The 24,067-nt window shown below is 38.3% G+C and overlaps 3 protein-coding genes and 1 long non-coding RNA gene across 13 annotated transcripts; all 4 read left to right on the forward strand.

Moving 5' to 3' along the window:
- Positions 1–3,908: 3,908 nt before the first annotated feature.
- On the forward strand, positions 3,909–5,256 carry LOC116215661. Its single transcript, XR_004158510.1, has 2 exons — positions 3,909–4,086; positions 4,867–5,256. It is a non-coding gene; the product is annotated as an uncharacterized LOC116215661 (long non-coding RNA).
- Positions 5,257–7,311: 2,055 nt separating this feature from the next.
- Positions 7,312–9,988, forward strand: LOC116215747 (outer envelope pore protein 24A, chloroplastic-like). Its single transcript, XM_031551587.1, has 3 exons — positions 7,312–7,594; positions 8,415–8,774; positions 9,760–9,988. The coding sequence occupies exons 1-3, from the start codon at positions 7,397–7,399 to the stop codon at positions 9,838–9,840; spliced, it is 639 nt and encodes a 212-aa protein (XP_031407447.1). The 5' UTR covers positions 7,312–7,396; the 3' UTR covers positions 9,841–9,988.
- A 1,092-nt stretch (positions 9,989–11,080) lies between these two features.
- LOC116215680 lies at positions 11,081–18,713 on the forward strand. 10 transcript variants are annotated; one of them, XR_004158525.1, is made up of 18 exons: positions 11,082–11,255; positions 11,994–12,205; positions 12,276–12,412; positions 12,494–12,604; positions 12,696–12,797; positions 12,947–13,055; positions 13,132–13,332; positions 13,807–13,975; positions 14,078–14,159; positions 14,250–14,343; positions 14,610–14,706; positions 14,928–15,021; positions 15,556–15,628; positions 15,889–15,971; positions 16,147–16,234; positions 16,315–16,437; positions 16,980–17,127; positions 17,598–17,751. XR_004158525.1 is itself a non-coding variant. In XM_031551490.1 (16 exons), exons 1-16 carry the CDS (start codon positions 11,243–11,245, stop codon positions 18,344–18,346), a joined length of 1,950 nt encoding a protein of 649 aa, XP_031407350.1. In that variant the 5' UTR covers positions 11,084–11,242; the 3' UTR covers positions 18,347–18,385. The 10 variants fall into 10 exon arrangements, 2 of the variants coding, with proteins under 2 accessions (XP_031407350.1, XP_031407349.1); XR_004158522.1 differs by lacking the exon at positions 16,980–17,127; XR_004158523.1 differs by lacking the exon at positions 16,980–17,127 and having other exon boundaries at positions 16,343–16,437.
- On the forward strand, positions 18,633–23,163 carry LOC116214498 (cytochrome P450 734A1). The gene is made up of 5 exons (XM_031549898.1): positions 18,633–18,655; positions 18,939–19,464; positions 20,047–20,291; positions 21,933–22,311; positions 22,508–23,163. The coding sequence occupies exons 1-5, from the start codon at positions 18,633–18,635 to the stop codon at positions 22,928–22,930; spliced, it is 1,596 nt and encodes a 531-aa protein (XP_031405758.1). The 3' UTR covers positions 22,931–23,163.
- The last annotated feature ends 904 nt before the right edge of the window (positions 23,164–24,067 follow it).

Genomic DNA, 24,067 nt, shown 5'->3' on the forward strand with positions numbered 1-24,067 from the left:
GATCTTTCCCTTTCATATTTGGCTGGTGGTACCTGTGAAATGTTAATGTGCATCTTGGCATAGTCGAAGATGAAATTAATGTCCTTTAGAGATTTCGTTCGTCGGTAATACTTCTTTTTTTTTCCCCCCATTTTTAAGTGATTATTACTTAGATAAGTGAACTGCATGATCACTTCACGGGATCTGTCTCTCTTGGTCAATTTAAAAATTGTTACTTTATAAAGGCTTCAGTCAGGTAAGCGATCACCATAATTAATTGATAACATATTTTTGCGAGCTACAGCAAAGCATAATGATTTCAACCAACTCAAATTTGAGGTCGGATTGGCCAATTGATAAATGAAACTCTCTCAATCATAGATTTTTTTCATTTTTAAAATTCAAACCTAAAACGTTATTCTAGCGAAAGTGATGTCGAATTATCTGAACCAATTCGGGTGGGCGTTAATATCAATTTGTTGATTAGGATTGGATTATTTTAAGATGATCCGGCTGTTATTACCATTATCAAATATATGTTGACTATATGTATGTGCATATATCTTTTTGGTGGTATATAAAATATTTTATTTCAGTTATTTATTTATAAAAATTATTTATTTGGGGACGGATACACAATACTTATTGTATTAGATCGCGGGGGGAGTGGGGGTTGGAAGTTGGGACACGGAATTATTGGTTTCAGCGACCCAAAGCAGAAACTCGATTTAGTCGAGACGTTTGGGAAGGGCAATTTCCTGCAGCTTCTGGGACCCACTTCCCGCGACATCTCATTGACCATATTTTTAGTGCCCACTTTCTTTCTTTTTTTTTTCTCAATAGAAAATTTTTTGTTTGGTAACAAAAAAATAAATAAAGATTTTAATTTAATTTTTTCATTAATTCTACAACACAATCATTAACCATTATGGGTGATGGTCTAATAGTTCGAAACTCACTTCCATGTGATTTTGAGACCCTCAAGTCTCGAATTCGAATCCCCTTAGGAACATATGATAGGGTGAGCTCTTTGACTTGCGCCTAGGGTCATCTCCAATTTCTGTAAATTATATTAGGCCCACGGTGGTGCTACACTGACGGGATTAGTTCTTGAGCTGGTTGTTCAGTTCGTCTGATAAGTTCGTGATTGAATACGAGAACCCGAACATTGCGTAGTGAGGACAGCAATTTTATTATCACTGCTCACTATTTTAGTTATAAACAATATAATCATTACTTTTTTTTTATCTTTTTCTTCGAATTATCTCTAATATTTTTTTTCTTATATATTATTTAAATTAATTTTTAATACTAAATTTTCTCAACTATTCAACACATTTTCTTCAATTTTAACATTTATTCCTCAATTTAACAACACAATCATTATTTTTTTATCATATTCTTCAAATTCTCACATACTTTTTCCAACTACTTTGTCTTCATCTCCTCAAATTAAACTAATCAATCTAAATTAAACTTAACTCCATTACTAAACGCAATGTTAGGATTTTTTATATAATAATCCAACTCTACCCAATTCAACTTTATTATTCTCCAAATTTAATAATATAATAACTACTATTTTGTCTTTTTCTTCCATTTAATAATACTTTCTTATTCATACTTTTTCCTACCATTTTTAAACTTCTATTTAATAATTCTTTATCACTGATACTTTTTCCTAATCATTTTTTAAATTAACTTTTTAATAAAAAAATTTCAATCTCCTTTTACATTCATATATATGTACATATTCAATATATTTGTCAACACTTACAGTTATTGCACAAAATTAATTTGAGTTAAATCGCTTATCCAACTCGAAAACCAAACGCAAGCTTAGAGTCTATTTATTTTAAATTGCATATTCTCACTTTTGATTTTTGTTTTTTCTTTTCATTTTTAAAATTTATTTATTCAAAAAATATAAAAATATTTTTACTGAAGTTAAAGTTAGAAAATTATAATTCATAGTAAATCCCTCTCTAATTTAGTATTGAGTCTCAAGTCTTATGAAAATAAATAATGATACACAAATAAGAAAGGAATATATTATAGATTAAAAATTAGAAAATGGAAAGAATTGAATTAATAGAAAATTGAAGAACTAAAATAAGGATAATTTTCTCAATCACTGTACAAATTTGAATAATGAAAAAGATTCTTTTTAGAAAAAATCATTTCATTCTTACATAATAAACAAATTTTTTACATTTCTCTACTTTTAAAAAATTTCATGAAAAATTTAAGAAATCTCTATAAGTAAACAAACCCTTATTTTTACCCTCAGGCCTCTACTCGTACACATTATATAAATCTAATCGAATCAAGAAGTATCTTCAGTGATTCTCGAACTCGTCCGTACAGGTTAACTATAGTTTTTTAGCTTCTTTGGAGTGTTTACTTTTTATTTCATCAAAATATAAACCTAATCTTTCTCAACTGTTTTCTAAAATAAGACTGTGTTAATGGTAAATTACCATCAACAATGGGAAGCCAGGTAAGATGATAATGAAATATATCAATACAATGAAAGTCCATACGACTCAAATTGATTTGATTCCTATAACCGAGGTTCACACTGCCCCTTTGTTTTCCTTCTGTTATCACTTGCCATACTCTTGGATTTCTTTCGTAGCTTAAATTTTTTTTTTTTTTACCCCCTTGGTAGAAACTTGAAAAAGAAGATTTCAATTGGTGGGGATGTAGGTCATCTCCGTATCGATCTACCTTATCATGAAGTCGCTCGGTAAATGATCACTCTTCTGTAGTAAATATCGGTGTAAACTTTCACACTTCTCATTTTACCCTTCAATGTAAAATACAAATGCATATTAGCTAGCAAGCACAGGTGAATAAAATAAAATAATTTATCAGCTCAAATTAATGGTCAGAAGAGGTAGACATAATAAAGGCAGACTGTCGATGGGGAACAGCCGTGTCGGTGATCTAATGCGGCTGGGCTCTTCTCCCATTAACTGCCATTCTTTTTCTTCATTTTCTTCAATTTGTTCAAGGAAAAAAAAAGAAAAAGAAAAATTTCTTCCGATCTTTAAGATAAGGGGAAAAAAAGAAACTATCGGATCAGTTCATATGATAGGAGTATACTTATTAACCTGGCTTTGCAGTTTGCACTGAGTTTTTCATTCGAGATACTGTCGTTTCAATTATCAAATAAATGCTTACGGTCCACAAATACCCAAAAAAAAAGAAAAAGAAAAAAGGACTTCTGCAATGATTCTTCTTATTTGGTTATGCGAAAAATAGTATTGTACAGTTTATAATACTTACGAGATTTCATACCCTATTTGATTTGTGAGTTATGTTTTTAAAATTTCAATTTTAACTTTACTAATTACACAACAAAAATCAACAACACAATTATTATTATTTTTTTCAATTTTTAATCATCCAATTCAATTCTTAATACTAAATTCTCTCAATTATTTTTTATTTTTTTATAATTTAACAATACAATCATTATTTTCTCTAAACTATTCATTACTTTTTAACACTTTTTCTCATAATTCAACGGCATAATTATTACAAACCAATTAAAATCAAAACTCAACTCTAAAACCAAACACACTATCAGTAACCCGACATGTTTTTGAGCTTGAACCCTCGCTGATGAAAGATGAAGATCTTTTTTTCTCCCATGTTCATGGTTGTCAGAATCGCGATTCGAATCGTAGAATCGTACGATTCTACGATTCAAGGAGCATTACCGATTCTGATTCAGCTAGGTGAGTCGGGATTGTAGAATCGGAGCTGAATCGCGTGTTGAATCGTAAAATCGCAGAATCGGGCCGATTCTGCGATTCTATGTTCAGGCTGGATTCGGCCCAAGTCCGGGCCCAATAAGCGGGCCGAAGCCTGGACCCGAAAGCCCAAACCCGAAACCCCTCTCCCACCCGCCCTTCTTCCTCTTTTCCTGTCACGAACCCTAATTTCTCCCCTGCTGAAGTCCTTCCAATTCGACCTTCGAATGTCTTCGACGAAATCTTCGAAGCTAGCTTGCGGTTCTTCCTCTTTTCCTTCCGAGAAGCTAGCTTGTCCAAGCTTCGATTGCGGTTGCGGACGAAATCTTCGATAGTTCCATTCCAGGTACTTTTCCTCGCATTTCTCTCTGATTTCTTGTCACTTTCTCGATCTTTTGTTCAGTTGGAGTGAAGGGGAAACACGGCCGGATCTCTATCTCTGTCATCAACCTTTTGGTTTTCTGCAAAATCAAATCAGCCTCTGCCCTTTGAAATGACACACATAATATTCCGAAGCATTATCTGCAGATGACGAGTATCCCCCATTCCGATATCAAAATGGCAATCTTCGAGTCTTTGATGATTACATGTATTGAAATGGAAATGTGAGGTAATATCCTCAGGGAAGTGGCCGTTCTTGGCTTGGCGATGCTGGAGCATCTCGCAGCCATCGCGGGGTTCCATCTTCGGTTCCTCAGTTTCCCTTTGTAAAAATACCACCAATAAGAGCTTTTCTAAATACAATTTACCACTTAGAAGAAATGCTGTCATCCACAAGCTTCCTTCCAGCAAATCTTTAGTTTGTTTCGCAGCTCAATTTGCTGCTCATTGTAAGCTCAAATTTTTTAAAAATGTAGCTCTACCTCTGGATAAGCTACTGCCATTTCAACTCCGAAAAAAAAAATCACATGTTTTGAGGGTAACTTCAAATTTGAACTTTTGAAAGTTAAGAAAAACCACTTCTTTTCCCCCCTAACCTAGTTTATGATAACTATGGTTATGATGATAATGATAATGATGATGACGATGGTGGTGGTGAGGAGGAGGGGGATGATAGTTGTTCATGATACTTTGTAATGCGTATTCACTTTGTTGTCACCTGAGTACGTTGGCACTCCCCTTCTAGCTTGGTGATCTTCCTGGTGCTCTCGAGGTGCTTCTGGTGGGCCGCTTCTGCAGCCCGTCTGTTGTACTCCAGCTCCTCATTCCGGATAGAGACCTCCTTCTCCAGCACACAGAACTCATATTTAAGGAACGCATTCTCCTTTTCGATCGAGTCCAGCCTTCCCATCAGGGCATTAAACTCGGACTCTGCATCAGACTTAGATTTCTCGTTGAGGCTCTTGTTCGACCTGTGATTTTTATATGTTGATGATCTGGAAAATGTAAACCTCCTTTATCTGATCATGATTCTATGAACAAAGTCATTTGCTGTTATATGTGCTAGTATGGCTCCATTTGTATGCTCTGTCTAGAATTTTCCATTTACTTATTTAATTCTCTTTCTAAACCAAAACATCTCTCTCTCCAGTAGCTTATCTGATTCAATTTCCTTGGGCCTATATTTCTCGCATCGGATACAAGCAACTCAGCATTGAAGTACTATCAGTTGCTGGAGGGATTTCCACTCACAATATGACTTATTGTTGATTTGTTGGTTTGTGTTTTTATTTGAATGAACAAGAATTAATTTTTTTTCTCAGAAAAGTATGTTACATATATATATATATATATATATTTTTTAATTACAGATAGAATCTTACGATTCACGATTCGAATCGCGATTCACGATTCTACGACCCTCGACCGATTCTAGGTAGAATCGCGATTCTGACAACCTTGCCCGTGTTCCTATTCAATTTTTTCCCTTCTAATTTTCATAAAAGTTTTACATTTTAATAAAAAAAATAGATCTCTAAAATGCAATTCAGCACGTACTGATTTCTTTTGTGCATTCTCGAAGCAAAGCAAAATGAAAATCTCAAATAAATTTTATAAATGATTTTTTTCCCAAAGAGAAAGACTCGGAATTCGGAAGAGGAGTCACCTACTTGCGTCCTTAGTCAACGATTGATTAGCTGCGTGTTCACCTCAAAGTCAAAAGCTTGTGTTCAAGTTCAAACCATCTAACTAAAACATCAGGCCGAAGATTGTGGGATGGATTGGGAATTTCCGGACATTTTATTAGTTTGAAAATTTTTGAGCACTTGCTGGAAAAAAGAGAGGCCATTAAGAATTTCTAAATCTAAGGCTTAGGCTGGGCAACGTCGGACGGCAATATCCGACGCTTTACGACGACATCATAGTTTGAACGCCACTGATTCTAGACAATCTTGAACTAATAGCATATTAGTTTGTGCAAAAATCGGTCTGCTACGGCTCTCGCAACTATCGATTGGATTTTACGTTATCAAACTCATATCTTGCACCTGCTTGACTTTATGATAATTAAAAGACGATTACCCCACACTAATAACTGTTGATAAAGTACATTTATCGGCTTTATTCAGCTGCTATAAATATGAACAAACTGTCTTTTAATATGAGAATAATCTTTTGACTGTATTAAGTTGCAAAAATGTGACGACAAGTGAATCAATATACGACAAATGAAAAATTGAAGTTGAACTGTGCTGTTAGGATTTTTTTTTGGAATTATTAGGATCTTTTTTTTTTCCTCAAATTATAATTATATTCACTATACAAAAATCAATTCAATTCATTTTCATTTCATTACGGCGTACCAAATGAGACTTTTATATAATATGAACTACGAGATTCCAACAAATATATATATATATATATATATGAGGAATTTACCTAAAATAGCTCATGGTTTACCCGTTTTGTCAAATCTATCATATATTTTTTTGTCAAATCTATCCCATGGTTTACTTTTTGTATCAAATCTATCCCGACATTATCTTTTTCGTCGATATCTAACGACTGTGCTGACGTGGTGCCCACGTGGCAAGTGTGGCCCACTATCTCTCCACGTGATACGTCAGCACGGCCGTTAGATGTCGACGGAAAATGTAACGTCGAGATAGATTTGATGAAAAAAGTAAACCATGTGATATATTTGACTAAAAAAATATAAAATAAATTTGACAAAACGGATAAATCATGGACTATTTTCGGTAAAAACCTCTTTATATATATAATCTAAACTATGTGGGTGGAATGAGACAAAATTAGAGTTTCAGGTGAAAACAAAGATGGATGATGAAATCTGGAATCAAATTGAACTTTTAGAGTGCGTTTAGTTTCAGAGTTAAAAGTAATTTTGATTTTGATTTTGATTGTGGAAAAGGAAAAATGAGATGCTATTATAAATTTAACTTGGGAAATGTATATTTTTATTATCTAGTAAGTAGAATTAAAATTAAAATCATGATTCTAAAATCAAATTTCGAAATCAAACGGCCAGAAATCTGGGACACAGTATCTTATCTTTCTTTCTCTCTGTCTCGGAAAGAAAGGAGCCGTAGATTCCTTTCCCGGCAGCCCGACCCATGTTCTTCGGACCCGACCCGAAATTCGTGGTTCTGGTCAGACGCTTTGCCTCTCTCCGCCCCCCTCGACACAGAAAGGGCGAGCCACCAACGCCATTCAATTCGAAACCCTCTCTTATCCCTCCCTCTTTCCGTACAAAGATGAAGGGGTCCCTCAAGTGCCGGTACGACGTCGAGAAGAACGGCGCCGCCGCAACCCTCGGCGTCAGCGCCGGCGACGTCAAGCTCAGGGCCTCCCTGACCGACGCCACCATAGTCAACGGCCCCAGCCTGAACGGCCTGGCCCTCGCCGTCGAGAAGCCCGGCTCCTTCATCATCGATTACAACGTCCCCAAGAATGTAAGATTCAGGACTTTCCCTGCTGTTCCTTCGTCTATTCAATCGCGGTAGAGGAACTCATAGCTAGTGATTGCTCCCTCAATTCAATTGATTGAGGGTCTTTAGGTTCGTATCCTCTGAAAATTCGAGCTAGAAAGTGAAAATGTGAGTAAAAGAAGCTCCTTTGCTAGTTAAGGATGCCCAACTGGTCAGTCCTCCCATGATTTTCCCATCATCTTTGATTTCGATTGAGGATATGTAGGGCCAGTGAGAATTTCGGGAGTATTTCGAGGAGTCGAGGGGGGAAGATGATAGACTTCGAATGATGACTTCTAGTATCCATTGTCACTAAATGGACCTGTGCTATTGCAACGGAACATAAATCTTTTAGCCATCCAAATGTGCGGTAGGTATTAGGTAGTAGATGGATTCAAGCTCAAAAATTGTTGCTTTGAAAATGGAGGCAAATGGGATTCCGGAGATTTGAACCGGGGACATTCTACTACTGTATATTGGTAATTCTAGTTGAAAGCAAATAGAGGTCGAACTATAGAATTGAGCAGAGAATTTCAACGAGCGGGAAGTTTTCATGAGTGGGAATGATGGGATTCGTAAAGTTGTTCATGGCTCATTATCTGTGTGGCCTGGAGATCTCCTCCAATATCTTATCAAATTTGTACATGTGCTCTGACTTAATATTTATCACCCTTTTCCCCTTGCTTCTTTCTTTAAATTTTCGGAGAAGTACAGAAGCAAGGGTCTTCTTTTATATTCCCCCATACTTTTCAACATTTATTTTCATTTTAACTTTTAAGCACTAACTTTGAACTTTTTTGTGCAGGATTATCGGTTTCAGTTTATGAATACAGTCAAGGTCGTGAACAAGCCACTGAACCTGACATACATTCATGGGAAAGGCGACAACCTTACGATTGTAGAGGGGTCCTTTGTGTTCGACCCTGCCAACAAGGTTTCAGCCAATTACATTCTCGGTTCCAGTAATTGCAAGTTGAAGTATACGTATGTGCACAGAGCGCGGACAACATTTGAGCCGAGCTATGATACGGGAAGGAGTTCATGGGACTTTGCTATGTCTCAAAAGGTTTTCGATGATGATGTGCTCAAGGCGACGTATCAGCCCTTGACCAAGGCCTTGGGGCTGGAGTGGTCGAGAAATTCAAAGTTGAATGGTTGCTTTAAGGTATATGCTCTTCTCTATGTTTTAATCTGAATTTTTATTTTTTACTAGTGTCGGTAACTCATGGAGTTTCTTTTTTGCCTTGATATCTGTTTGGAGCTGTTAAGATAGTTTCCCCACAGCTTCTTCCTTAGGGATCTGAAAGAAAGTGAAGTTTGCATTTACTTTTAAAATTAAAGGATTTCTATCATGACCTGTAGCATATCAAGAGTCTCATAGTAATAGTAAAGAATCCAAGGTTATCCTGAAGAGTTTGTGGAGGTCTGTTAAGGATCGTTAGCAAAATCAGGCTAATATATAATTATGTCTGCTGATGCGAAAGCTTGTAAGATATATAATAGAATTTTGGCTTTGGAATCAAGTGTCATATAAGGAATAATTGAAACGAGAAATCCTAAGAAGTTGGATAAATTGGAATAAAAGACATAGTTCCTATTTCTCCTGATATGCTTTAAGATCAACATAACCAACTAGTTATTGGTTTAACACTTTAATTCCTAACAGATCCTTGCATATCCTTCAAATGACTAATACTTCGTTATATTGTTACAGTTTTCACTATTAGGCCTCTGCTATACTACTGTTTCATGGGTCAAGAAAGTTTCAATATGACATGTTCAATACCTTTTTAATCTATAAACTTAAACATCCACTTGGCATACAGAGTTTCACCTAGTCTCGTGTTATAAGTGGACAAAGAAAAGGTTTGGTTATTTTCTCAGACAATATGTGAAACCCATGTTTCAATGGCAGCCATAGATGGCTGTCTTTTAGGTCGAAAGATCTTAGTTGGGGAACTTACCTACACTAATCGTGTTTCTGCAATTGTACCAATTGTTAGGAAAGGCTTTCACAGGTTGGTCATTTTCTTTTCCCCTTAAGAGAGAATTTGTTCTCTGGATTTGTTTACTTATTGAATGTAGTTTCGGCCGATTATATGTATTTATCAGTGAGTGAAGCATCTGACTCTGTCTTGCTTATATCCTAGATCTCGGCTTCCTTGAACTTAGAAGAAGAGCTGAAGATGCCAAAATTGATCGCGGAGACAACATGGAACTTGGACTTGTGATCTGCCCAGTAATTGTTGTAGCATCATGTTGTCTTTAGCCAGTTGTAAGATCTGATATTCTATGCGCATACATATTTAGGGAAAGATCCTCATCGACTAAATGATTCTTACACAGCTCTCTCCTATATCTTGAGAATCTCTTCTGCTAGTGTTGGTTGTGTCGAATCCCCTTTGCTTTCTCGAGAAAATCTCTCGCGCGCTGAATATGGTGTGAGATCCAAACTCGGATCCCAGTACATGATCATTGGAGAATCAGAAGAAAATTCTTCTGCTTCGTTTATGGTAATCTTGTAACTCTTTATTGTTGCCGTATCAAATTTGGCATGTGACACACAACTTAATGAAAAAACCTGATCATACCTTGCCGTGCTGAGATAGAGGAGCTCATGAAATGAGGCGCTTGTGACCGTATTAGCTATGCGGTGAGGGGATTTGCGCCTTATTCCGGTTTCGATTTTGTTCTTAACATGCCACACCCACGACCAGACGGGGCTTTCTTTAGAGGCGCTTGTAATCGTTTTAGCTATTTGGTGAGGCCTCAGGTTCCTTATTGCTTCTGGTCTAATTGGGCCTTAAGAGGAGGTTGTGACCCGATTAGCTGTCTAATCAGGCAATTCACAGTCCTTCACGTGTCGGTTTCAATTTCGTTCTTGCATGCCACAGCCCTGACCAGACGGGGCCTAAGAGGGGCTGATGACTCATATTCCGTCTTATTGCTGTTTCCATTTCATTCTGACATGCTGCGGCCCCGGCCAAACGGGCCTCGACGTAGACTACGTGTGTCTCACAACCGGAGCTCCGAAACCAATTTACGGGGCTAATAATTTCCGTACGTTATGCGTTTGGATTGAGAGTTGAGTTGAGTTGAGTTTTGATTTTAATTGGTTTGTAATGATTGTATTGTTGAATTACGAGAAAAAGTGTGAAAAAGTAATAAATAATTGAGAGAAAATAATGATTAAGTAATGATCGTGTTGTTGAAATGTGAAAGAGTAATGAATAGTTGAGAGAATTTAATATTAAAAATTGAATTGAATGGTTAAAAAAATTTTAAAAATGAAAAAAGTAATGATTGTGACGTTGAATTGAAGATAAAGTAGAATCGAGTTGAGTTAAACATTATTTCAAATCCAAACACATCCAATGTCGTGCTCCAATTTGCTCCCCAGTCTGGTCTACCCGACCCGACACTTGGAGAGAGTGGAACCGTTAGATAGATATAAAATGGCAGGGCCACCTTCTCTCTCTCTCAAGCAATCATATCTCTCTCAAAGCAATCATATATCTCTCTCTCTCTGTGTCACGTTTCTGCTTCTTCAAAGCGCGGAGCCAGCTCGAACCTGTACCCTCGGCCTCACCTCCGTCGATCCCTGAGATCACTGCCATCAGCTCGGCAGCGGAAATGGAGAATTCCGGTTAGTACCAGAAGTCTCTCTCACTCAGTACCGGTTCAGTATTCGAGCGCTGAGCTCATGGCGATCGCTGCCATATATGGTTATCCTCTGTCCATTCAGTGTCTGTGCTCTCTAGTTGTCTGGTCTTTGTTATCGGTAGTGCGCGGTTAGGGAGAGGAATGCTTGACTGAGGTCTGAGCTGGCTCTGATCATCTTTTGGCTAGACTTTGTTATCAGTGTCCGCAATCACGAATTTGATATTGTCTGAAATTGAGTTCTAATGGCTTGTTTATTTCCCGTATATGATTTTTCTTTCTTCTCTTTGTTTCTTTTACACACAGGAAATGCTAATGATTGTGGTAGTCGTGAAGTTGAAACCTCAATGAATATATTAGATGAAGGATTTGATGTTTATGTGCTCCTAATTTCGATGAATTGATCAAAATCCACTTTTTTCTCGTTTCATTGCTGAACAGACGAAAAATCTGCAAGTGTTGAGTTGTTTTTTTTTTTTTGAGGCTGCAACATTGCAGGGGGAAAAAAATCATAATGTGCATTGGATTCGACAGTTTTGCTTTAGTCACTCTTCATCATCACGATGATTGATTTCATATTCTGTGTAAATGGTTCATATGTTGTGCCAGTTTCATCTGGGCAATACTTCCCATGAAATCAAAATACATCTACACAGTCGTTAATATGAAAAGGAGGAAATTTTATCTGCTGTACCTCGTTACATGACATGGGAATTCTGATCAGCAGGAAATCATCAAGATGCTGCTGTACCAGTTGAAGGCGTTGCTGGTGGTGGAACAGCTTATGGATGGAGTGAAGGAGGCTTACGTGGTTCTGATCTACCCAAGGGATGTATTGACCCTGCTGAGGTTCCAACATCCAATTTAGTGCATGTGTGGTGCATGCCGAGCACAGCTAATGTTGGACACTCAGAGATGCCCAGGCAGCTGGAGACAGTAAGTGAATTCGATACCTTCTAAGAGAGAAAAATGGAATCTTCTATCTAACTTCTGTTTCACTTTGAAGGCAAATCTTTTGGCAGCTAGGAATGAGAGAGAGAGTTTTCAAATTGCTATGCGTCCAAAAGTTTCTTGGCTTGGCTCTGGCATTGCAGGGGTGGTGCAGGTCCAGAGTAGCGACTTATGTTCCACTTCTGGTGATCGGTTAGTCTCATGGAACTATATACCCTCCTCTGCTACTGTTGATCTGCTTCCAGAAGTTTTAGCTGATATGATGATGGGCAGGTTGGCTCTGGGACAGTCAGTAACATTAAGACGCGTGGTGCCTATACTGGGTGTTCCTGATGCTCTTGTACCTATGGATCTTCCCTCGAGTCATATTAGCCTACTTCCAGGGTACTGTGCATTTGTATAAAGGCAACTTGATGTGAAGGTTTGCCAATTTATATTTATTAAGAGTGAGATGCTTTATTTATTCTCTTTCCAGAGAGACGACTTCTATATGGGTTTCCATAGATGTCCCAAGTGAACAACCACCAGGGCAGTACGAGGGAGAGATTGTTATCACCGCAACTAAAGGCGAAAAGGAGTACTATTCTGCTCCTTTCACTTCTTTCATGGTTTTGTTATTCTGGTTTAGAAACTCTTTGCCTTAAAAAAGTTGAATTAATATTTTCTATTTTTTAATCAAAATCAGTTTTACTATCTATGTGCTGAAAATTTGTTCATAAATTGCAGATCATCATCTCAAGGTTCTGGCAAAGTTGAGAAGCATCAGTTATATAAGGAACTTAAAAGCTGTTTGGACATTGTGGAGCCCATAGATGAAAAACCATTGGATGAAGTGGTAATGATAATGATGCTTCACTTTTAACATCTAGATGGTGTTTGATCATTATTGATGTAATATGAGTATCTTTTAGGTGCAAAGAGCAAAATCTGCAGGTACATTTTTAAGAAGGATCCTCTTGTCTCCATCATTTGCCGAGTTCTTGTCAGATGATGGAATTGATGATATGATGGATGAGGATGCTACTTCCAACCTCTCAGTGCGTGTGAAGATAAATTTGACCGTTTGGGACTTCATTCTTCCTGCTACGCCTTCGCTCCCTGCAGTTTTTGGTGTATCCTCATTGGTAATGTATTTTGGATGAAAGAACCACTTTTTGCATTTGAACATGAGGATTGGAGTTAAAGCCTGCATTTCTGGAGAGTTTGATTTTATATTTAGTCTGTTGCTTTAAGTTCTTCAAGTGAAGCTCGGAAGAGGGGAAAAGGATACAGAAGTAAAAAAGACATGGAAATGACAGAGGCTTAGGCGTTTTACATAATAATGTTAGCCTGTGAAGATGATCAACAGACATGGAAACTCTGAAACCAAAAATATGCTGTCCTATTGATCATCTTGAAATTTGGAAATAAATGTGGGATGTGTTGGTATTGATGGTGGAAGTGGTAAAGAAAACTAAAACAAAAAGAACCTCGTGCTACTTTCGCTATTCAAACCTGGCAACAGCAAGTCTCAGCGCGATGTCGTTTCTGCTTCCCTGAGGTTTCAATTGATTCATGTTATGGCCTTCTCCTTTAACTACATTTAGATATCTGATACTGTAATCGAGGACCGATTTGGCGTTCAACATGGGAGCGAAAATTGGTTCCGCACTTTGGATCTGCATTTTAAGTGGCTCCTTCAATACAAAATCAGTCCATATTTCTGTAGATGGGGAAACAGCATGCGTGTTTTGACGTACACCTGCCCTTGGCCTGGTAATCCATTATGACCTATAATAATTAGTTTGAGGAGTTTCAGTTAAGTGATTGGTGTATTGTATTTTATGTTGAACTCATGAATTTCATTCTACTTTGCAGCTGATCACCCAAAATCAGATGAATACTTTTCAGATCCACGCCTAGCAGCCTATGCTGTACCATATGCTCCAGCAATCTCAGGGTATTACAGAGTGCCAATTTGGGCATTCATTCTCTTTTGCAGAGATTTGCAGTAAACTGAAATATAACACCAGCTTTCTAAATGAAACAGAAACGTTGTAGCAGATGATTACCTGCGAAAAGAAGTTGAGATCTTGAAGACAAAATCTCACTGGAAAAAGGCCTATTTTTATTTATGGGATGAGGTAGGATGCATTATAAATCAGCACGATAAAGTTGTGTGTTAATTATTATTTTGTGACCATGGCGTGTTTTCTCATCTAAAGGTTGTCTAATGCTGTGGGGCAGCCATCAACATTGTTAAGTGTTGCAGGAAGCAATTATTAGGAAATTCTTTCTAAAGATCTGTTTCCTTCTACCGGATATTGCTTCTTGATTATTGTTGTTAATGTTGGGTGGTCCAAGCCCCAATGCCTTCTAATGTTCGTGTCTTCTCTACATTCCATGGCAGCCCCTGAATTCTGAACAATATGATTCCTTATGCGACATTGCTAGGGAAATTCATGCCTATGCTGATGATGCACGCGTGCTAACAACTTACTATTGCGGTTAGAGCTGCCTTATTAGATTCTTATAGCAAATTATCTTATTATCTCTCCACTCTATTGTTCAAGTGATTGAAACATGAACATGTCATGGTTGCTACTTCATGTTTGTCCTATTCAACATTTTAAAATTTTTTACATATACTTTTATGGGCTTTTGTTATGCTTTTTAATTATAAAGATATTCTGATATCGCTTTCTTTCTTCTTTGATTTCTGTTACAGGTCCGAATGATAAACCTCTTGCACCTAATTCCTTTGAGGCGTTTCTGAAAGTTCCGAAGTATTTGCGTCCTCATACCCAAATATTTTGCACAAGGTGTCGCATTTAATTGATTGGCATTTAATTGTCTCATACCCAAGACTTGCGTTATTGTTCTAATGATACTAAGAATTCCTGTTCTATTCTTGAGAAATTGGTTCCCTTTTCTCTTTGCATGCATTATATAGAATAGCCATTTGCTACCAGCTCAAAGCATACGATGAGTTTATTACGATTAGATGTTTAATGAATGACTTCCTGAGTATCATGATAATAGGAACTGTGTAGTAATCCCACCAGCTTTTTGTTTCTTGTCTTATTGAAATAAGGTGCATGTCAATTGTAAATGTTGTCAGCTATGTAAGTTTTCTTGGAGGCACTTTCCTCTGTTCTTGAGGTACTGTTCGATTGACAAGGTGGTTGAAATCCTCAGGGTGTTGTAACAAGTTTTGTCGTTGATTCCAGTTGTCAGATACCGCAAGGATTGAACAAGCTTCGTTATAACATGTCATTTAAGAAATTTTTGAGGCTGCTTATTCTTTTCCCTTGTTTGCTTTGTGCGGATTTAATGATAAAGCTGTGTTTATGCAGTGAGTGGGTGCTTGGTAATCGAGAGGATTTGGCCAAGGATATAATTGCTGAATTAGAGCCAGAGAATGGTGAGGTAAATATCGAGGAATATTCCCTTTAGGTTTCCTTTTCATTTGTATTATTAAATTTCACATGGAATTTTGTGTTAAACAGTGATCTGATTATCGTTTTCAACAGTAGCATCAGAACACTTTTTACTGCATAATATTTTTCGTTGTTCTGGAGATGCGAGTTTTATTAAGCAGATATTTGCTTCAGAATGTTCGCCTCTATCTATTGAGCCTTCCTTTTCTGCCATTGATATGTGCACCCATGTTTCTGTTTCCTGGTCAGTTCTATCTCCTGGAATTGTTGTTCATCCAGGAATTGCAGAGAAAATGTGCTGATCATCTTACACTTTTTATCGTCCATATCAGGTCACTCTAGTTGTATTTGCACCCTATCTACATATTTATTATGCCAACATGGAAGTAGCTTTCAGATACAAATTCCGTCTTATTGATGATTTAAATATCGGATATCTGTCATGTGGTTGGGAAGGACGTCTGCTAACCTAAATCTGCAAACTAACATGGCAACTGGTAACTGCAGTCTGTTGAGCCTTGGGCGTGCCAGTTACTAGTTTATAAAGGCTAGTAGTAGACTGCTGGAGGTGGAAGCAGCTTCACTGGTGAAGTCTGTAGGGTTCTGAACTGTTATATTTGGTTAAGGCTTTCTGAAATGATGAACTATATTGCTTTCTAATGTGTTAACTAACAGGTAAGCAATTGATGTAGCTCCTCATTAGTTACACAGGGTCCATAGAAGCTGTGATTCGGTTAACATGCAGAGCATGTCCCAAGTGACCTCTTGGTAAGGGGTCCAGCATACAAACTAGTAAAGGTAGGTTAGGGCTTGGTTTCTCTGAAAATTGCTGTCATGTGCAATTTTATGAAGAGAAGCTTCTTTCTTCAGAGGTGTACTTTTATGTACTTGTCCTTGCAAAAAAGTTTCGGCAAAAAATAAATGAATCAAATTTGAGATTTGCAGATTATACACATTAGGAAGTAGGCTTTTTCAATCCACAGGATGAGAGAAGCTCATCTGGCTTGTCGAGCTGCTACTTTTGCTTTTGGGGCATCAATTGGGGAAGTTTTAGTTGCATTGTTTAGTCACCAAACTTCACTTATTAACTTATTCCAAAGCCCTCGGTGTACTGAATGCATTAATTGCTAAAATTTGTCTAGCTCAATGGTAGCATACTACTCACAAAATTGTAAAGCCTGAATTGGGCCTTTCTGAACCACTGAACTGAGCCGCATCTGACAGTTGGGTAATTAAGTGTATCTGGGTACTGAAATTAAACTTAAGATCTTTCATCAACAACATTGTCATGTTATCTTGGTTGATGATATTGAGCTTTGATTTTCTCTTTATGCCCACAGCAAAGACTTTCCACAAAGAAAAAAAATTGATGGAGCAATGATGGCATTGATGAGTCAGTGTTTATGCCGGTGATTCTGATGGTATCTAGTTTATATACTTCGACTGAGGCTTTTACAAGGATTAGGCTTGAGACAGTAAAACGACGTGGTTGGTTCCAAGTACTCGCTGCTTAAGATTTCAAGAAACTTTAACAATGCACACATATAGCATAGTATCTGAGTCAGCTTATTATCAGTATTGCTCACCCACTTATAACAAGTCCAGCGTAGTTTAGAATTTTCCTTTTTTTCATTCGGCTGGAGTTTTTAGTGTTGTCAGGTGCATACCTGTTGTGCTAAGTCTAGTCAATTGTTTCTACTTCCATTTGATCTAGAACCGTAGGATTTCAAATCCGGTGGCAATGATGAGGACATTTTAATGTTTCTATCATGTTCCAGCATTGTCTAATGACTATCGACATTCTTTCCGTTAGGTCTTCTTTAATTGATGTATCTGCTGATTTTATGATGAGGAAAATTCTGCTACCAATAATTTGAGAAGCTCGCCTTAGTCTGGTCCCTCTATTTGCACATTATAGATGTCTATTCCTGTAAATCATGGAAGCTTGCCTTTTGCAGGAATGGTGGACATATGTATGCATGGGACCCTCAGATCCTCATCCTAACTGGCATATCGGAATGCGTGGAACTCAGCATCGTGCTGTTATGTGGCGTGTGTGGAAGGAAGGTGGAACTGGTTTCCTGTACTGGGGAGCCAATTGTTACGAGAAGGCAACTATCCCCAGTGCCGAGGTATTACTTCTACATGTTCTGCACTCTGCCAAATCATTTAATCATATATTTATGTGTGGTTATTGCTTCTTTGGAGCAGGTAAGATTTAGGCGAGGCCTCCCCCCTGGTGATGGCGTGTTGTACTATCCTGGAGAGGTCTTCTCGTCTTCTCATGAACCCGTTGCTTCGATCAGACTAGAACGCATTCTCAGTGGCTTGCAGGTAAGGAAGAAACCAAAATAAGTTGGACTCCCTCGTTAGGGGTCGTTTCTTGTTCGTATCTTCTGATGAATTCCTCTTACATTGGCATATTGTGCTCAAGAAAGAAAGCTGGGTGCGCATATGCACATTGAATTTTGACTTTGTTCGATGGCAGTTATGGTGAACCCTGATCCAGTTTCCTAAGAATGTTTCCCCTTATTAATCTCATCAGGACTTTGAGTACTTGAAGCTCTATTCGTCAAGGTATGGCCGGGAGGAAGGGCTTGCTCTCTTGGACAGGACAGGCGTTTACTTGGGCCCCGAGCGCTACACGGCAGAGCACATGCCTATCGACGTCATGCGGGGCGAGATCTACAACACCTGCCGTGCATGAACGCCTCTCTGCCGAGCAACTCATTTCATGCATTCCCCATTGGACAGAAACTCGTTCTCTTGAATCCAGTGATTTCCGTAAGAAAACATGACACCCCAACCGGAAAGTTTGGTGTATCAACACCATTATAGAGAGCGTGAATTATCGACTTGGTCAGTTTTGATTTTCCGGAGGCAGAGTCATAGTTCCGGGGGAGGACTAGAAATAATGTACAGTCTGGTCTTTAATTTATTGCTGGTATCAAAGTAGAGGAACTATATTGCTAGTTATTCGTTACTGTGTAGAGATGGCAATGTATTCGCCGAAGCTGTTTGTGTTTTGTATTTCAATAATCATGTTTGTTCGAATTTATTACTGTTCCGTGTTTCGTATCTCTTATGTTCATCGTAATACGAGTAACATTCGATTTTGTTTTCTGAAACCGATTCGAATTGATTCAAAGTTCAGAAAATTATCCGATTTGTTTGAGAAACCATTCCTTAGGCCCCGACCTAAGGTTATATATACTTTATTAAACTACTCCATGTGAAAACAATCATATGCGCCAATCTCACCATTTTTTTTTTGATGAATAACCTCACCATTAATAAAGCTCATCTGTCTCTCATTATGCGAAGTCAAAGGCTCTCATCATGCTTCCCCTTCTCCTCATCCTCTGTTCCATTACAATACTCCTCTCCAAGCTCTGCTACTCCGTCCTCTACCTCCCACGGAGGACCCAGGCCCACTTCCTCCGGCATGGCATCTCCGGTCCCCGGTACCGCCCCGTGTTCGGCAACAGTGCCGAGATCCGGCAGCTGTACGCCAAAGCCCAGTCGAGGGCGATGCCCTGCTTCCACCATAACATCCTCCCCTGGGCGGCCCCCTTCTATGCCCACTGGTCGGCCCAGTTCGGGAAGAGCTTCGTATACTGGTTCGGGACGACGCCCAGGCTCGCGACGTCGGACCCGGAGATGATCAAGGAGGTGCTTGTGAATCCGAGCGGGCTGTTCGGGAAGGTGCGTCACAATCCCCAGGCGAAGATGCTGTTCGGGGAGGGGCTGGCGGGGTTGGAAGGTGAGAAGTGGGCTGTGCATAGGAGGATAGCCAATCAAGCTTTCAACTTGGAGAGAGTCAAGGTGCGCGTCTCTCTTCCCTTTCTATTTTCGTTTTTATTGGTTACTAATTTTGGAATATCGCAATCACGATCATGACTTAAGGCCAGTCAAATCCTAATGACGAGTATGTTCGTATTAATTCACGATGGAAGTAGCTCATGTCATACTGTCATGACCGATACGATATGAAAAAAATTAGAGACTGTAACTGTTCTCTTTGATATTGTTGTAAACGATTATGCGGTTTATGTATGTTGATATATCTGTTTTCGAAGAATTAGCGTATGATCCGAACCGAGGTTCATACGAACACGTACTTCAAAAGTGTATATGCTTTCGAAAAATGTGACAAGACAATAACTTGAGGTTGGACTGCAGACACACAGCAAGTTGTAAGCTTGTGATGGATGGTTACAAGTTGAGATTGCCTTTAGACCAAATGTGTTAATTTTACTTTGGGTTTTGAATCGGGTCTATTGCCGTGCATTTGGCCCAAGAGCGTGATCCGTTTTATCCCGTTCACATCGTTTCGCGCACTTTAGTCGGTCCATGTTTTGCGACACGTTCAAAGGATAATGCAGAATGAGCCGATCCAAACTGCAGGGATGGGTGCCGGAGATAGTAGGGAGTACTCGAAAGATGCTCAGCGGGTGGGAGGAAATCCGAGGAGGGAGAGAGGAGTTCGAGATGGAAGTGCAGAAAGAGTTGCAAGAGCTCTCCGGCGACGTCATATCAAGAACAGCCTTCGGGAGCAGCTACGAGGAAGGGAAACGGATATTCATGCTTCAGGAGCAGCAGGTTCATCTCTTCTCCCAGGCCGTAAGGAGCATCTACATTCCAGGATTCAGGTAACGGTATTTGTTCACCTCACTCTTTTCTTCGAATGATTTCAGGGAAAAACCGATAGAATTGCAGTAAACAGATGAATGAATTCATTATTACATAAATAGTGAGCCATAGATTTACATGATATAATAATTTTATTGGTTCTTTCTCCAGTACGGTGAGAGAACCATTTAAGATTTTATTGATTCCAAGATGTTAGCTCATCAACTGAGTCAAGTGATTTTCGGCATCGCGGTAGAGCCCAGGCGGGGCCCACAATTGACTGAATGCTGCCTAAGAACATTACTCTCGTATAGCTGAAAAATTGGAGAAATATTCGGCTTGAATTGAATTAACTAGGGATATTGAAACGTCGCATATTGAAAAGAAAAACTATACATTTAGTCATTTAGGTTTGAATACTTTTTTATTTTCGTCTTTTTTTCTACTTTTTTTTTATCGTTTAGATATTATACATTTGATTACTTTTTTGTTTTAGCCATTTTCCTTTTTATTGATTCATTTTCATCCAATACCTTTGATTAATTTTATATTTTCATCATTTTATGAGATTTTTTATTAGAGAAGATTTTAACTTTAGCCTTTAACCTTTTAAAGTTATTTTTTTATCCTAAATCTTTTATTTTGTTCAATTTTTCTTAATGTTAAAAGTTTTTTTCTTATACTTCTAACCCCTAGAATTCTCATAAAATGCCCACACGGTATTTTTAAAATTTCAAAAATTATTATTTTAATTTCAAAAATAAAACAAATTATATCAAAATAATAGAATAAAAACCGTGAACCTATTGGAGAGAATGAGCAGGAACGAGCGTTTAGGTCGCAGGCAATCTTGGTAGGGGTAATGGCGGTTTGTATTAAGAGAATCGGTAACTCAAATTTGCTATTAATGAAATGGAAAAATAAGGGAAAAATAAAGGCGATTGTGATTCGATAGCCATGAACCACACCCATGAGCTTGGTAGTGGCACACTATGCAAGGATATGGTAAACCTTGATGCAGGCAATGATGTTGCAAGTGTAATGGTGTATGGAGGTGTAGGCTCAAGGTGACCTCCCCTAGGACAGTAGTGCGATTATTTCCCTTACCGGCTACCGCCGCCTCTCTCCCTATCAATTTACCATCCTTCCTCACGAAATATATTTTGATAGATTTTGTTTTGCTTTTGGATTTCAAATAACAATTTTTTTTTATAAATTTCAAAAATATCGTGTGTGCATATTTATGTGAATTTGAGGGGTAGAAGTATAAGGAAAAAAAGCATTTAATATTAAGAAAAAATTAAACCAAAAAAAGAATTAGGATAAAAGATTAATTTTAAAAGATTGAGGATCAAAGTTAAAATATTCTCTAATAAAATTTTTGATAAAAGAACGAAAATATAAAAGTAATTAAAGGTATTGGATGAAAACGAAAAAAAAGAAAAGGAAAAGGACTAAAATAAAAAAAAGTATTCAACGATATAGTATCTAAACAATAGAAATATTGGAAGAAAAGACTAAAATAGAAAAACATCCAAAGACTCTTATATCTCTTTATTTCACATTTCATTATCTCATATTAAGTCGTTGTATCTCCCTTATTACCAAAAGAAACATGAAAATTTTATTTTTACCAAATTGCCACTGTCCGCCCAACTCAGGTTCTTTCCGACAAGTAAGAATAGGGAGAGATGGCGATTGGAGAAGGAGACCCGAGACTCGATCCGGAATCTGATCTGGAGCAACAGAGCGGCCACCGTATCGGGAGAAGGTTCGAGAAACCTGCTCAGCCTCCTGAAGGCTCCGGGCAGGAGCCAGGAGGGGGACGACGGAGAAGAGGGATTGGAGGAAGAGGAGATCATCGACGAGTGCAAGACCTTTTACTTCGCCGGGAAGGAGACCACCGCCACGCTCATGACATGGGCCCTCCTGCTGCTCGCAAAGCACCCGGAGTGGCAGAGAAAGGCGAGGGAGGAGGTGGTCCGTGTCTGCGGGGCGACAGCCGCTCCAACGGCAGACAAACTTAGCAACCTCAAGCTTGTAAGTGGATTCCAACCGTTTTGCCATACTCATATTTGTTCCAACCGTCATTTGCACATATAATATCATGATGTTAAGTTTTTTTCCCCCCCCTTCTTTTTTTCAGATCACAGGTATTATTATAGCTCAATAATGGAGACTAATCTTGTTTAGGCGTCAACTCATTTTAGATTATTTCAATCGTATACAATTACAGGTGGGCATGATACTAAATGAGGCCATGAGATTGTATCCTCCGGCCGTGATGCTGATGAGGGAAGCCACGAAAGATGCAAAGCTCGGGGACAAGCTCCAGGTCCCTGCAGGGACGCAGCTCTACTTAGCCTTAACTGCGGTACACCATGACCCAGAGATTTGGGGACCAGATGCCAATGAGTTCAACCCCCTGAGGTTTGCTGAGCCGAGGAAGCACCTGGCCTCGTTCGTCCCGTTCGGGCTGGGCCCGAGAATTTGCGTGGGCCAGAACCTTGCCCTGGTCGAGGCCAAGGTTGTGCTGGCCATGGTGATCAGGGAGTACATTCTTGAGGTTTCCCCTACCTATGTCCATGCCCCGGTCCTCTTCATCACATTGCAGCCTCAGCATGGCGCCCACATCATCTTGAGGAGGACTAACTTGTAGGCAAGCTCGCTCCCGGACCGTGTCGTGAAAGATATCGATGAGAGAGCATCGTGTATTGTTCTTTTCTTAAACTAATTTCAAAATGGAATATGTGCTGTGGTATAACGTTGAGGAATGAGGATGATCATAGTTTCAATTAGAATGAGTATGCTATTGTTGGTCTATGTATCACTTAAAACAATCGTAGCTTTTACGACTCGACTATACATAATAAGAAGCGTGGCGTTCCATCCCGATGAATCGATGCAAAGTAGGGGGGAGATAACACTGATAAGAAGCAATTCCGGTGACGTTCTATACTAAATCAGAACTTTGTTTATGGATGAGATTTAACAAGTTACGATCATCCATTGCTCCGAATGACCCGTATTGTACAATCATCGCCTTGATTGGGACGACTTCAAACCGCAATGTCGGAAGGGACGCTAGAAGGAATGTCGGCTCTCTTGGTCTGGGCCCAGGCTCAGGCCTAAAGAAGCCATCAATTGTGCTCAGTGAACCGACGAACTTGCCTAACTATTAATTAATTGATATAATTATCTACTATCTATCTATCTATCTATCTATCTATGTATCTATTACTACTAGTCGTGGAGCCCCGTGCATTGCACGAGATAGAATCTGATAATTGTTTTTAGGAATTTTATAATATTGTGTTTTAAAAATATATGTATATTAATATATATCATTATTATATCTATCAGAAATTGTTTGCACATATGCAAAGTCAAACTTATATCTAGGAATTAAAGATCCCTCTTCTAATTTTTGTACGGATATTATTACCAAAAAAATGATCTTCAAATCACCCCTGAATGGGCAATATTGAGCAAAAACTATCGATAGTTTGAAATTCTAAATGGCATATACAGATCCTTCATCTTATTGGCTCCAAAATTCATCCGGTTGATATTTTCGCACAGTTGCATAAATTGAGTTATTCTATCAAAACTAAAATTTAGAAGTATAATTTATTTTTCATCATTAATTAATAATATAACAAATAATAAGAAAAATATAATTTACTTTTCATCATTAATTAATAATATAACAAATAATAAGAAATTTTACCTCATCATCTAGAGGAATCATATCCATGCTAGTTAAATCATCGCTTTTTGTCTTCATAGCATCACA

This window comes from Punica granatum, chromosome 7 (genome assembly GCF_007655135.1).
Source record: "Punica granatum isolate Tunisia-2019 chromosome 7, ASM765513v2, whole genome shotgun sequence".
Taxonomy (NCBI): Eukaryota; Viridiplantae; Streptophyta; class Magnoliopsida; order Myrtales; family Lythraceae; genus Punica; species Punica granatum.

Excerpts from the sequence above, each read along its gene's own strand:
- LOC116215680 (XM_031551489.1), top strand. Across the intron at positions 14,160-14,249 it reads TATGCTCCAGCAATCTCAGG|AAACGTTGTAGCAGATGATT; the intron begins GTATTACAGAGT and ends TAAATGAAACAG. Across the intron at positions 17,974-18,184 it reads GCATTCTCAGTGGCTTGCAG|GACTTTGAGTACTTGAAGCT; the intron begins GTAAGGAAGAAA and ends TAATCTCATCAG.
- LOC116215747 (XM_031551587.1), top strand. The coding sequence starts at position 7,397 with ATGAAGGGGTCCCTCAAGTGCCGGTACGACGTCGAGAAGAACGGCGCC. Across the intron at positions 7,595-8,414 it reads ATTACAACGTCCCCAAGAAT|GATTATCGGTTTCAGTTTAT; the intron begins GTAAGATTCAGG and ends TTTTTTGTGCAG. Across the intron at positions 8,775-9,759 it reads AGTTGAATGGTTGCTTTAAG|ATCTCGGCTTCCTTGAACTT; the intron begins GTATATGCTCTT and ends CTTATATCCTAG.
- LOC116214498 (XM_031549898.1), top strand. The coding sequence starts at position 18,633 with ATGGCAATGTATTCGCCGAAGCT. Across the intron at positions 18,656-18,938 it reads GCAATGTATTCGCCGAAGCT|CTCATCTGTCTCTCATTATG; the intron begins GTTTGTGTTTTG and ends CCATTAATAAAG. Across the intron at positions 19,465-20,046 it reads TCAACTTGGAGAGAGTCAAG|GGATGGGTGCCGGAGATAGT; the intron begins GTGCGCGTCTCT and ends TCCAAACTGCAG.